The following is a 15564-nucleotide window of genomic DNA, read 5'->3' as shown; positions in this document are numbered from 1 at the left end:
ACATTTGAGGATGACTTTGGTTTTTCGCCTGATCCTCTCCTACATCACATCAGTTGATTATCAGAACATGTCTCGTCAATATTGCTACTGATCTTGCGACTTCCAACATCAGTGGAAACCACCACGAACCAACCGTTTTAGTGACTTTCCAAAGCTCCATAGAAAGATAAAATGAGAGGTTGGTGCGCTGTTTATGATGATATGGGAGTGTTACTGGGACACTGAAATCACCATCTGCTGCTAGTGAAAGTTAATTCTCACTGGGCACATGGTGGAGGCTTGCTGCTGAGGCCCCAGCAGTCCACGTCCCTCAGCTGGTCGTGTAATGTGATGAACAGTGTGTGTGTGCTTGAAAAACAGTCCTCTGCTCTGCAGCAGGGGAGAAAATGCAGCATCAGGGCATTTTCACTAAGTACTGCCACCGTCCCTGACATCAGGGATCCTGGAAACGGCAGGAGAGAAAATGTTTCTGCAGCATAAAATGCACTCATCACCCTGTGCTAAAGTGACTTTGACATCTTGCATAAATCAGGGCATGTGCTCAGGCGTGTGTTTTGACTTTGCTGACCAGAAACAACCATATTAAATCAGAGCTGTCACAAAATTATAGGGAACGAATCACTGCCAATTTCCCGAATTGAATTGCTTCTCAATCACAAGGTCTCACTTTCCTATCGAGAATAAATGTTGATTCAACCAGGGATATTTCAGTTGCTGTAAAAGCCATATTACTATTTGTCAAGATATGGATTTGTACAGTTACTTGGCAGCAAAAGTATGTAAATACTCCTTTATCTGACACCTTATTACATCTTAGCAAATACTTGTCAGAGGAGCAAGACAGCTTTTCACCCCCGTGCCAAGTTGAGCTTGTACATTTTTCGTTTTGAAATGAAGTCACTGGCTCTAAAGAGTCATTTCTTGTCAAGCTTATACACTGAATGCAATTAACAGTAGTGGTAATGTAGTTTACTTGAGACAGTTGCTGATACATACAAGTTAAAAACTGTCTTTCTCCTAATGAACTCTAACTGAAAGCTGTTGGTCGTGATTTAATAAGGTACAGACTAAAGGAGCATTTACAGTTAAGTAAAGTAAATGGAACTAAATCAAATGTGACATTACAGTTACGGTTCCACTTTTGCTTGGTTTTGAAAGAAATTCTCAGAACTGAAAACCTTATGTCCAACATCTCTGGATTCATGAAAGATTTAAAAACAAAAACAGACATCTGCCTTTAGGCTTGACAATGCCTGCAGTGGAGGAGCTCCTGGTTCAGGTTCACTCTTTTGCCGAGGTCAGACTTCACAACTTTTTCTGTCTGTTATAATGGTCACCGTGGCAGAACAGGCGATCACAGAGCCATACATATGTTCACGGACTTCACTGACAGACAGAAGCGGCCAATCATGACGGATACAGTGACGATGGAAGGACGGGTGGCAGGCAGGCAGGACAACGCTGAGACTTCAAAAAGAAACAAATGATGGCATTCAAAGCCCTTTGTGCGATTCTTGTGTTCTCGTGTAGTAATCACGACACAACTCACAGCACTGTGTGCTCCCAATCTCACAACCTACTAGCAGCATTCTGTTGGGTTGTTGGTCACTATGCGCTGCATGGAATAAAAACAAATCATTTTCATGGCATGGGTCCTGAATCTCTATGTGCCAGCTCTGGCTATAATTGGGTTAATAATGTGCAGCCTGACCTCCAAATTACACAGCAAGAAGTTGCAAGAATAACAGGGTTACCCACAGGAAGACTTATGGTTATTATCGCAAATTGGATCAGGGTCTGGTTGTTGCCAGTATAACCACTTATGTCAGAGCTACTGGTCTATAGTGTTTGGATCAGGTGGTTTCTTTCAGACTGGGATAATGGTGGATGGTGGTGGTTTTCCACAGGACATGCAGACTGCATAAATTGGTGAAGACTTATTTACAAAAAAAGAAAAAAAAACACACCATGTGACACTATTTACTGAAACTTCCACTCAGAATGTGCAAATGCAACATTTCCCATGGTTTGTAGGGAAGTAAAATAAAATCTTGACTTTAAAAGAATTAAAAAAAAATAAAATAACACTTTGAGAAACAGTTTTGTTTCAGCTCCCACTTCATTGTTTGGAAAACAACAAAGGAAGTGGGTCTGCTGTGTCTTATTGCTCTCATCGACATCTGCTGCATGTGATCACCTTCTGTTTGTTTTTACCAAATCTCTGACCAGCTTCAGAACATAATGCATAGTATGAAGGACCGAGAGACTTGATTTCTGTCTAACAACGACTGCTGTTTACACAGTAGTGCTAATTAAACGGTTTCTCTACCCACGCAGTGGCGGCACCAGCTGGTCATCTTACACTTTTAACAGCCAGAGTGACTGATCATCTTGTCTGTATTTATGATTTATTGTGTGTGTTGTGGCTACTCTATATCTGAATCATAGCCAAACTTTTAGCCATGTGAATTTCTGATGTGATACAGTATATCGTGTAGCAATTAACTGTGGATGCTCAAAAAGTGTGTTGAGGCAATGGTTCATCACACTGGAGGCGTGGCAGCTGATGCATTTACACCCAAAGTGCAAGACAAATGACTATATTTTGGTTCAGACTATGATTTTTTTTAAATACAGATGGTGCATTTGTTAGTGAGTTGTCAGTGATGTGTGTGGCTCTTACTGCTCATGAAGCTGCTGATGCAAACGTGTTTCTTCCTTCTACTAAACTCCATGTTTTATGAATTTGAAGCTACGAGATAACAGACATGTTAATTTCACTCTCATCGACAGTCGGCTCTCTGCAATTTGGTGTTGGGCAGAAAATCCATGACATAAACTAAACATGTGAAAAGGTCAGGCAAAAGTAAATTGCACCTCCTTCAGGTTGGAGTGTTACTCCACTGCTATTTACCTGCCATTTACTGCTGGCAATGTATTCTGAGTCATACATTTTTTAAATATCAAGCATTTCATGTAAATATTCATGATGACCGCCCATACCAACAGGACAAGTTTATGCTCTGTAACATTTAATGATTAACTGAAGCAGCATGAATAATGAACAGCTTGTCCCCTGCCACTTCAGTTTCAGAGGAGATGAGAAGTTGTGCAGGCGGAGACCAGTGTCATTTGGCCATGATAATGTGTAGCTCCAGTGGCCACAGCAGAAAGAGAGACAGCTCTGACCTGAGGAGTAGTCTCTCCACTCTGCCCCTGCTGTGTTAATGGCTCAGTTTAACTGCTCTTCCCTGCACAGGAATTGCTGGCGGATTAGTTGCTTCATTCTCCCTCTGTGGCCCCTATTGTTGCCAGGTTTAATGGCCGCTTTTCGCCCGTCAGATAGATATGGGCTCACAGAGGAGAGACACGATTACCTTTGATTCAGGAAGATGTTTGTGGATAAAAGTGCAGGCTGCCTGCTTGACTTGCTTTTGCTGTGTGTGCAAAAGCAGAAACCGTGATGATGCAAGTGTCTCGCTTCACACTCATAAATTAATTTTTTCTTTTTATTAAAATATTTAATCTTTATATAAAGGAAAACCTCTGACCCTCTGATTCTTTGGCAGCAGATATTGCTGTTAAGCCACACAGCAAACATGTGTCATGTTGTTCCCATACATGTTAATATAGTTTCACACCATATAATGTGTTTAAACCGTGTAGCAATGCCAAATTTGAATTTTGTAAGATAAAAAAAGTGACACCGCAGGAGCTTAGTGAGCTGTTTTCATGACCATGTTCCAGGACAACAAAAGGTTGCAGTGTGGTTAGTTTTCAGCTTAGATTTCAGCTTATGGTGGCAGTTGCAGAATATCTTTCTGCACATCTTTTGCATGTTGCCCTAACCCATTATTTTTACCCCCATTTCTGAGCTACTTCCCTTTCAGTTCTCCACCATTTTTTCAGGCATTTAAACCTGAAAAACCTATGGCTATACCATCTGTACTGTTCCTGTGTGTATTACTGTACAATGTATAAGGATGAATGACGTTAATCTGTGAGGACACGCACAACCAATGCGTCCAAGTGACACAGGATACATGACGCAGTCTTTACACATACACATATGCATGGTTAACAGCAAGTATATCCTTGGATACTGCGGCGTATTTTAGACTGTAGTCTCTGTTGGGGGGATGGTGGGACAGCTGTTGTTGTCATTCCCTCTGGACAAAGACTCTGTTCAGACCTGGCATTAACATGTCTCACGTGATCCACTGAAAAGTGGACAGCTTGAAGTGCATGTGTTGAATGCACCCGCAGCATATTAAATTGAGATTTCATATACATAAGATCCAATCACAAGGCCTCACTGGGAATGCATGCAGGGAGAGATTCTAATGGCAGACATGAACTGACAAACATAGAGCAGTGATTTAGAATTTGTTGATTGAATTACTGAAAATGCTGCATTTTAAAATGTGCATTTTAAATGCATGTAAATAACAAGTCTAAAATGTAAGGGATCATTGGCAGAAAATTATTGCATTACCAACAGGTTTGATTCTGTAAGTACAAGTATAAACAAATATCTGTTACTATTGTCTGAGTCCATGCAATGCTGACTCGGCCTATCAGTTCCAGATGACACTCCTGCTGCACACAGGAAGTGATTTGTCCTATGTCAAGACAGAATGGAGGAAATGGCAACATTGTGTGTACAGAAAAATGGCTGAATGAGTATAAAGAAGTTACTATGAAGTTTTGTAAAATCAGAAATGAATTCTCCTACACACAACAACTGGGGTTGCAACAATGAATCAATAATAAATTGTTAACTTCATTATTCACCATCTATTTTTAATAATCATTCATCGGTTTCAGGTTTCTTCTCTCATCTCTTTTTTGTTTGTGGAAAACACAGAACATTTGAAGTCATTATCATTTTGGGTTCTCTGAAACACAAATCAGCTTTTTATGGACAAAACAACCTATTAAGTATTCCAGAAAATAATCAGGAGATGAATCTACCTCTTTCAGCTTCTCTCTTTGGGGGCCAGCGCAGTGGATAATATGCCTCCATCTTGCTCTGTCCTTTATGTCGACATACTTGTTACACTAACTGTCCTCATGTCCTCCTTCACAACATCCATGATCCTACTCTGTGGTCTTCTTCCTTTCCTCCTGCCCAGCAGCTCCATCTCCAACATCCTTTGTCAAATGTGTTGCTGTCTCTTGCATAATGCTCATTATTAATACTATCCATCCTGGTCACTCCCATGAAAATCTCAGCATCTTTAGCTCTGCCACCACCAGCTCCACCTCCTGTCTTTTAGACAGTGCCGCTCTCTCCAAGCCATACATCATAGCAGGTCTCACTACTGTCTTGTAGACTGTCCCTTTCATTTTTGCTGCTATCTGCCTGTCACCTGTCTCCACTCACTCCACCCTATCTGCACTCTCTTCTCTCCTCATCCAAACTCATCCACTTTTGCAACCCTGCTGCTTCTCTGTACCACCTGTCTCACTGTCATTCACACAGGTATTCTGTTATGCTCCTGTTAACCTCTTCTTCTCTCCAGTACATACCTCCACCTCTACAGGTTCTCTCCATCCTGCCTCCCCCCCACCCCCCTTCACTACAGATTACAATATCATCTGCAAACAACATAGTCCACGAAGACTCCTGCCTGCCCTCATCTGTCACGGTGTCCATCACCATTGCAATCAAGAAGGGGCTCAGAGCTGATCCCTGATGTAATCCCACCTTCAGATTGAACCCATCTGTCACCTCAACTGCTCACCTCACCACTGTCCTCGCACATGCCCTCTCTCCCTCAAAGACACAGTGCAGCTCCTTCTGGCCTCCTCTATACGTCTCTATCAGTGCTTCCAGAGCAGAAATCGCACTCTTTCTTGTCATGAACCATTGCTGCTCGCCAATCATCACTTCTTGCCTTCACTCAGCTTCAGCAACCTTTTCCCACACAATATGTTAATATCTGGGTGTCGAGCATTTGTGAAGCGCTTTGTGACATTTACTCTTCAAAGGTGCTAAATAAAATACATTAATACATTGCGGCTTTGTGAGGGCTGTGATATATCTGCTGAGACAACTGTGCAGTATATGAAATACCTGGGAAGACGTAACAAATGAATGATTTGGCGTCCTGGTGCAGGTTTTCTTTTGCCACGTGTGTCTGAGTGTGTACTTGTGGCCCTGTCTGTGGATTATTCAATGTTAATCATAGTTTAATAGTCTTATAATAGTCTAATCATAGTCTTGTCTGTTGATTATGTCCGTATACATTTGTGGGTGTGAAATTTACCAGAAGGTCTTGACTCACATCCCCCACAAAACATAGCATCAAGCAACAGTTTTCATGCCTTTTTTTTCTATTGGTTGACCTTTGCATATGTACTATGCAATAAATGCAGTAAAGTACATAAAAAAAGGTTAAAAAAAATAATAATTTAGCTATATTTTTCCAGCATACGCTTAACAAGGATTGAATCCTTATCCTCATTTAACTTCCGAAAGTTTAGTTACATTGAACTAGAGGCTATACTTTCATTTTTGTGTCCCGCTATTTAACATAAAGTTGTAAATGATTTTATTTTTTCCCACCCATAATGCACCTCAATCTGTTATCGCGACACATTTTACCTTCTGCAGCTGGTGTGAAACGCTGCCTTGACAAAGATGCTACACGTACAGTAAGATACCGTATATTTCATCTTTAAAGCCGACCCAGCAAAATAAATAAATATTTCCAACATGACTGTCTTTGTATAAAACAAATGAGGTTCAGGCCGAGAAGCTGCACGTTCAGTAGATTTCATTCCACATGGACGAAACACTGCTTTTCTGCTACGAGGCATGTCCTTCAAATATATGTGTTCCTGCTGCCAAGTGTGATTATGGTGCTCTCTCTTCAGACACATGGACAGAATGCTGTGTTATTTCCGGCAGTGACGGATATGTGGCTGCAGGTGGACGGAATTTAAAGCCTGGTGACATTCTCTTGTCACCTTTAAAACAGAAGGTCTCACTGTGTAAAGGCACATTACACTTTTTATTTTAGATCTGACTGTGTTCTGCAGTGTTATAATCTGCTACAAGCACAGTCGGTACAATCTGCTATTTGCCTTGGAAATAATTACCTTAAAACTAACCTTCAACATCTGAAATGATAGAAATTACACTTTTCAATTGGCCCTCTGACATTCTGTTCTTCAGCACTGCAGACTGCACAGCCACTATGTTGCAGCAGCTGTGCTGAACACAAGCATTGTATAATTACATGATAAATACACTGAATTGATTGATAGCACAGGTTATAAGGCTGGGTTGACTTCGTCAGGCGTCTCCAAGTTAACTAGTAACCATGTTGTGCAGGCATTTTGTAAGGGAACTGTTTATCTGCAACTAATTATTTATGGAAACCTCAGAAATATGCACAAATGAATATATTCAGTTATTTTTGAAGTGTGGCTGTATGAGGTCATGTCATATCAACACATTCTTCAGTGAGTGTGCCGCCACCAAAAGCCCTTAGAGATTTTAACATCACGGTGCACAGGTGTTAGACCACTGTTGTATCCATCAGTGAGTTCAGCATGATAAATCCTTGGTTCAGATTTACTTAAGAGGTATAACCTCACCAAACAAGTCAGTAGACCAGCATCCTCCTCAGGCCTGTGAGTTTAAAAATGCAGATTTTCTCAAACTTTACAAACTTTCATTTTCAGCAGAAAAATGCTGTCACCTAAAAAAAAAAAAAAAAAAAAAAGCTATCCTGCTATTCTGTTTGGGACTTCACATTTACTTGCATTTCCTTATCTCTAACCATATTCTGTTCAAATGTAACCCCAGCCCTAACTTAACCACAATTCATATTTTACATGCAACCTTAACCAACATCTCAGAAATGAGGTTTGGACTCATTAGGGCCAGACTTTGGTCTCTATGAGGACTACTTGTCTGTCCAAGGTCAGTGTTTATTCCATGCATGATTTCTTGTCATGCAACTGTCATATCTGAAATTATTATGTGTGTAGAGTGAACCATGCAGCTTTGTTTAAATGCCCTATGTTGTGTCTGCTCTTAATAATGGTGTCTATGAATAGCAGGTGCAGAGCCCCGCCCTCAAGTTGAACATAAGTATGTGAGTGCACAGGTGTCCTGAGGCTAGGGCAAAGTGAGTTGGGTAAATATCAAATTTTGAGATTTTTCCTGACAGATATTGCAACTATGATTTGGTTTATGTGTCATAGTCTGTTACCTCTTTTTTATATTTGAAGGATTTGTGTTGTATTTTCATGGACTTTGGTTTTTCAGTGGTTCTGTTTCTGTTGGTTTCTTGCTTTACTTTGTTGGTTATTTCCTTGTGTGTCCATTTTACTGCCTGTCTTTTGTCTGATTCCCTCCTCTGTGATTGTCTGTCCTGCGCTGATGTGTTTCACCTGTATCCAATCCTCCTTGCCTTCCTCATGTATTTAGTCTCTGTGCTCCCACTCTCCTCTGTCAGACTGTCTGCTTTAGTTCACATCTTTTACCCCCCTTGTGTTTTGCTGTTTTAAAATTTGGATATTGCTGTGCACCTCACCAGGTTTTTGAACTACTTTTCTGAGTAAGTTTATTAAAGTCTCTACTAAAGTAAATATGCATTTGAGTTTGAGTTCAAGTTGAGTTCAATATTCAATCAAATACATTTAAAACATTATGTAGCATTAAAGCTCCAGTGTGTAACGCATGTTGCCAAAACACTGCTAGTGTTGCTACCCTCCCAAAATTACACCGTGCCTCAGGTGAACCCGTATCGTTTCCTGACAGGATTATTGCCATATTCACGCTGATCTCTTTCAACATTTGTTTTTGTATCTCACCACCTCGCTCATGTTTCAAAGAACCGGGGTCAATTCCTTAACCTAAAGCTCCATACTGCCTCACTTCACTAGCGTAATATCTGTTATGCTTCAGCCTTGCCGCCGTCTATTGTGATTGTAAAAAGGAACACTCACACAGTCATCACAGACACAAACACAAACATAAACACAGAGAGTTGTGTGGAGCTGATTGTGTTAACACCATGGAGTGAAACAAACAAAGGCATCGAGTGGCCGTCGTATCAGTACTGTGACGTGGTGTCTGTCTTGGTGGTGTATTCAGTCTCTGAATGATAATTTAGGTGCATGTAAGGTTATCCCATCAGGTGTTTGTATGTAATCATCTTGCTCTGTGACTGTGTAAGAAAAAAATATTAATAACACAATCAATATTTCAGTCTGAAAATATCATTTTCCTGTAATATTTTGAAACAGGTAGGTCACAGACTTGTGGCTGAGGAACATGGTGAGCTTTACTGGCTCACAATGTAGACAATGTAATTTAAACAGCCTGGGTCAGACTCGCTGCATAATGTATAACCTGATATGCAGCTTTTGCAATTTGCATGGGTTAGGGCTAAAGCCTGGCAATAAAGTAATAACAATAATTATTGCAATATAATTTTTTTAACGGTAACATACAAAGGTCACTATCAATATATAGAACGACTGTAAATGTTTTACCTCAGATGTGTTAAATTTGTTTTCTGTCAAAAAAAAAAAAAAAATAAACCACTTTCTTCAACGTTTGCAAAAATATTATAATAAATATAGATAATCCATCTTTAATTTCCATCGGAGCTGTCACACAATGACAAATCTTCCATGTGAATGGACAATATAGTGCAATCTTCTTGTTGCAGATGTCATATTGTGATTGGAAAAAAACATTAACAGATGTTCTGTGTTGCTGTGTATTTTCACAAATGGCAGATTTGTGGACATCAGTGCTTCATCGGGCTAGTGAAGGTGGAAGATGAGTTGCAAGTAGGTTTTTCTTTGGGGTTGAACAAGGGATGATAAGCTCCTCAAACAACTAACCCACACCGTGAAAGTCTCAGTCCCACTTTTCACTGTGTTAAATCTATGGCATCAATCTAATCTTTCTTCCTTTCCTCTGAAGACTCTTTGTTGGTTATTAAGTGTTTGCAAGCTGTGCTTTCTGCTTCTGATGGGATTTGGATGAATGACGAAGGTTTTCACTTTTTCAAGCAATGGAAATTAACAGCACATGCTTGTTCACCTCAGAAACTAACAAAATATGGAAGTCCTGGTTCTCCATTCACCATGAAATGAGTGTCACCCACCCGAAGCAGCAATACTCCCATCAGAAAGGCTTTTCCCGAGTGGGGATTTTTTTTTATATTAATGTCAGTGAGCGCCCTGAGCTGGAACACCGGGGGGTCAAAAAGTCGAACATCAACAAATCCTCCTGTACATTTTTAATGCTCATCCATTTTCTGTGGAACTCTCAAATGATCAGTGACAACTCGTAATGTTCTACGCTTAGCGTTAATATCACGTTAACTGAATGTTTCGAGTTAATCCTGATCACATGTTTCTGTGGAGACATTTGTCATAAATTATGGCACAAACATTAGTTTATATTAAGTACTAAAATCTTCCTTATTGCTCCATACTGATCATGTGAATGAAATGGAAATTAGTGCTGAATTTCATGGCAGTGTTGTTAGTGTTGTGCATTCCTTGCTGTGCATATTCTCTTCACATTACCCTCGTAAGATTAAACGCAGTGAATCTACAGCTGTCAATATTAATTCCATTCACAATCAGTTTGTTTTGAGACTGACCTTGTTTCACTCAGTTAAAGTGCTCTTTGTCTCCTTGTCCTGCATGCACGTCAAACATGGCTCAGCCAAGCTGTCAAACTTATGACGGCTTGGCTGTAGTGAGTGAAAAACACCACAAACAAGATTCTGATCATGGATTTATGATTTGAATATTTATGATCATAAAGGACGTGATTGGGTGGTGTTATTATGGAAACAATTATGCAATCCTCAGGGTGAGCCTGTTCTAGTTTGCAAAGTCACTTGATGATAAATTACTGTTGTGTGCACATTTGTTTTTACCTTTTAAAGCAAACTTTGATTTTACTGCACAAACTTCACTCTGTTTCTTCACTTTCTTTTACTTTCTTATGTGGTTGACATCTGTGATTTAGAATGAAATGTCTCGAGGCTAGGCTCAGTCTTGGAATTACATTCTCTCATTTGTCATGGTGCATCATTAGGTCACATTTCCAACAACTTCAGGACTTTGGCTCATGTTCAATTGTCTTTAGGGCATGGCTATGATGTGATTGATGTTGGATGTCACACACGGTGACCTGCTGCTCTTTGGACTCTCAAGATCGGTCGGTCCCTTGCGTCTTTTCCTCAGCTCTAAAATCCAAAATAAATATGGTCTCTTCTGGTTTTTAAAAATGCTGTTGCTGGTGAAACTGTAAATACCTAAAGAATACCCACTCTCAAGAGGAAAACAAGTAACACTGGAACATTTTCACTGCAGTGTGAACATGACCACCCTGGCCACAGAGCAGAGAGAGGGGGGGAAAGTGACTGAACCCTGTTCACCAAGTGGTAGCATGGCCAGACTGTGTGCAGTGGTTCTTGAGTCAGTGTCATTTGAAACACAATTGAAAATGTGATTTGAGGTTAAGTTTGATTATCTCTACATTCAGGTTGGTTACCAAACTAATAATAATACTATCTTTGCACATAAAACCTTGTCTACTGAAGTTTCAATGAGGAATACTGCTCCAGTTTATTGTCCAAAAGATGTTTCTCCAAATCCCCCATCCAAAGAGACAGGCCTGCACTGCTACAATAACTTTATAAAGAGCAACTGGGGCAATCTATCCTTTGTTCCGAACGGGAAATGCATTCAGCTCAGCTGCATGTCTAATAGAAGCAGCCATGACACAGTCGCTTATTAAGACAAATAAGCCTCAGTACTGGAGCAGAGGTGCAGAGGAGCCTTATTGTGAAGCTGCAGCTAGAAGGCAAGAGCTCCTCAGCCGCTCAAGCTGCTCTCTTCTGATCTGAAGGGAATGGATAAATCTGTCACTGTGCTGTGTACTACTTGTTGTAGAACCCACTAATTATTATCTCACACACTTCTGGCTGCTTGCTTAAAGGAGTGAACAAAGAGAAGAGTGCAACTTTAGTGAAGGGCCCATGTGTCACATTCACATGTACACAGTACACATAGTCCCAGCACCACAAGGCCTTTTCCAAGGGACCTACCCTCCTCAGTTGTATTTATTGTCCCTTCTATTTAAAGTGAGAGTCCAGGATTTTTTAAGTGAGGTTGTATGAAGTAAAGACACATAGTCAACACTACTGTGTGCATGCCTGCAGTGCCGGGAACCAGCCTGAGACTTAGAGACTTGCTCTCACTGCCACTTTAGCAACAGAACAAAGGGTTAACAACTATACTGTGTAACTTTTAACTGTAAATAAAACGTGATGGATTCAAACCATTGTCAAATGAGTCCACACCATGCTGATTAAGTCTAGCAGCACCACGTGGCGTTCTGTATTTGTCAGTGTAGTGGCGTTTTGATCTCATGTCGCTCACCAATGTCATTGCACACAGGACACGGTTCGTTTTAGCGACAGATGGAACAGGTTGGTGTACGACTGAAAACCATGAAAAGGTTATAAGTGGTTACTGTATGCACACAAACACTCCTTCAGTTAGGTGAAATGAAGGACGCAGCATACAAATGTTTCATCATTTTTGTTCACAAAGACCAAGCAGAGGAATAATGGCAATCAGCTAATGAAGGTTATGCGCTAGCACTTTTAGATGTAGTGGGTTTAAGATTGCAAAATGATATAGAGTTTATTAGCTGAACCTTTTAGCAAGGGGCTAAAATGTTTTGTCCGCGTCCCCAGTGGCAGCCATGTTTTTCTGATCAAAAGCCAGATTGTTGCCTATAATGGTGGCACACAAAGAGTGCATGTACAGTACAGTCACTTTTCCTTTAATGTATGTAAATAGACCTCATGTTGTAATGCCAGTCCATGACTTTCTCATACAGAGGAGTTGAATCACTGCACAAAAGTGTGAAAATGACGACAGATGTGTTGCTGAGATGAAACACCCTGTTTAGAGGCTTGCACTGACACAGTGAGTCATTCCTCAGTGGTGGGGGCGCAGCTGCAAGGCTGGACAACCACTGGGGGGATGTGGAGCACCTTGGCTGCAAAAGGCTGAGAACACCCAGAGGCATCCGGTGGGTTTTAAGTAGCCAGAGGAAAAGTGGAAGAATGACTCAGAACGGGCTGACAGAGGGCTGCTGATGCAACACTGTCAAACCAATGTGTGCTGAGTCAAAGCAGGGAGGCAGACACATCCGAGGCAGGAAGGATGCAGATTTCCAAGAATAGGCTTACAGACAAGATGAAAAGTTACACATCACAGAGCGGAAAACATTCAACAATTCCGCCCGAACCCCCCTAAAAGGCCACCGCCTATACTCATGTATGATTCATGGGTGTTCCTTCATCTTTTTATGCAGACTTGGCTATTTTCAAAGAGCAAACATGTTGATGAGCAGGTCACTGCATTACTAATCTCTGTATGAGACTGGTTCATTTACAGTGGGCTGCCTTCAGTTTTGTTTCGTTTGACAGGAAATCACCCCAACCCAATAAATATGAGATGTCAATGATGAAAGAGTGGATTCAAACATTTTCAGGTGTTCAGTTTATGTTATGGACTTTACACTAAAAACATGGTTATACTGTAGTTAGAATGCTCACCATACAAGGAACAGACAGTTATACAATACAAACATATCTATTCTCTCAGTCTTCTCCTGATTGAACTTCTTTGAAATTGAACCATTTAAAAAGTGGATTTGATCTGATATTTTCCCCAGTGTCACATAATTCTTTGCTTAGTTGCCTAGTTAAAAATAGAGGCTGGAAATTGGCAGTGTATAATGTTTTTCCCAGGTAAAAAACAACTTTTTTCATAAACATAACATTTTTCAAAAAATAATTCTGGGGCTGTCATATCTACAATAAATTAGAATTCCAAATATCACTACTCTATCCTGTATATAGAACCTATACATTTATAATGATAATGCTGCATTTTTTTGCATTTGTCTCTTTTGGAAAAGCAACTATTTTACAATGATACAGAAAATTACTTACTGGCAGAGTGCTTCAGAGTTTTACAGTTGAAAAAAAATGGTATTGATTTAAGGGTGATGCTAATATACAAGAAATGCAACTCATCATCAAACATGTATCTGTTGAAAATATCTGCGTAAATGATTCCAAAATAGTGTGAAAAATGGCTGTAAAAACAGCCGGCTACATTATATTATGCACGTTTTACTCTACTTGTAATTTATGTTATGAATTTGTTGTGTTAGCCGCTCCTTTGGAAAAACACACTCACTGGGAATTGTAATGTTGCCCCGAACCCTAACGACTGATGTTTTAGTCTCTTCTATGACTTCTTCTGTAGTTCTTGAAGTCCCACCCCCTGCTTATAGTTTTGCCCCCTCTTCCAGTTTGCAGATATGCTGTGGTGGCCTTTACATACCAGAAGGATGTAAATACTCTTTCACAACTCTCTCCACTCTCCCACTATTTCTGCCATTTCCTTTTTCTTCTTTGTGGGTTTATTCATCAGGTTTATATGGGCAAAGCCGAATAATACAGTATACTGTATGAAATACCCCTAACTAACTACTAACACTGCAGCTTTAATAAGACAATGTCTTGGGCCACTAAAATCAAACAATTTTTATGCTTATCATAAATACTATTACTTCATCTAATTTCTTTTATAATAATATAATATCTTTATTCACCTATGAATGGGATTCAAAAACGTCCTGAAACGTGTGTGAGTTGGAGAGAGAGGTCTAATAAAGCACACACACACACACACACACACACACACACACATACACAAAACACTTCCCCCCTTTGACAGTGTGGTGTGATTTCACTCTGGGTTATTATGACGTAGAAAATGAACACAGCCTCTGGTTTGTCCCACTCATTTGAGCTCAATTTACCGCGTGTGTTCCATTGGCCAACACTAGGAGCTGTCCGTGGTGCTGGAAGCACGGCGGCGGAGGCTCATATGATCTCAGAGCAGCAGCAGCAGCGGCGGCAGCACTGTCTCTCTCTCCCTCTCTCAGCCCTCTCTCTCTCTCTCTCTCTCTCTCTCTCCCTCTCTCAGCCTTCTCGCTCTCTCTCAGCCTTCACTCAGCAGAGTCTGTAGTCTGTGGTCGTGGTAGCGGACCGAAACTAAAAGCTCCCCTTGTCTCAGTGAATGAGTAAATTCACACGGCTGAAGTCAGCTTTGTGAAGAGCGTCCAGTGTGCGCGCCTGTGTGCTCGCTGATCGGCGGAGCTCAGTCAGTCTCTCAGTTCTGCTAAAGAAGAAGAAAAAGAAGAAGAAAAAAGTGTTGATTCCTAGGACGTTCGTTCACACTGTGCCAAAAACTAGAGAAGCGTAAACAGGAGCGAAAACATGAAGAACGCGATGAGAGATTGTTTTCCTCTCCTGCTGCTTGTTGTGGTGACGGTGCTGACGGATCCGGGCGCTGAAGGTAAGAATCGCGCCCACCAAAAAAACATTTTCTCGCCTTTAACAAAAACCAAAAAACAACCCCGCAATCATTTATTGTAACATACATTTATAAATATAATTTTGTCTGTTTTAAATTCTTCCC

At 40.6% G+C, this 15564-nt stretch overlaps 1 protein-coding gene across 1 annotated transcript in view; it reads left to right on the top strand.

The window, feature by feature from the left end:
• Positions 1-14974: 14974 nt before the first annotated feature.
• sez6b (seizure related 6 homolog b) overlaps positions 14975-15564 on the top strand; it is a 168711-nt gene continuing 168121 nt past the window's right edge. The window contains exon 1 of the mRNA XM_058633811.1: positions 14975-15441. Within this exon, the coding sequence (XP_058489794.1) occupies positions 15363-15441 (79 nt within the window). The 5' untranslated portion in view covers positions 14975-15362. The remainder of the gene's footprint in view (positions 15442-15564) is intronic.

Source organism: Solea solea, chromosome 7, assembly GCF_958295425.1.
Source record: "Solea solea chromosome 7, fSolSol10.1, whole genome shotgun sequence".
In the NCBI taxonomy this organism is placed as follows: domain Eukaryota; kingdom Metazoa; phylum Chordata; class Actinopteri; order Pleuronectiformes; family Soleidae; genus Solea; species Solea solea.
This window is presented reverse-complemented; position numbering and strand designations above follow the sequence as displayed.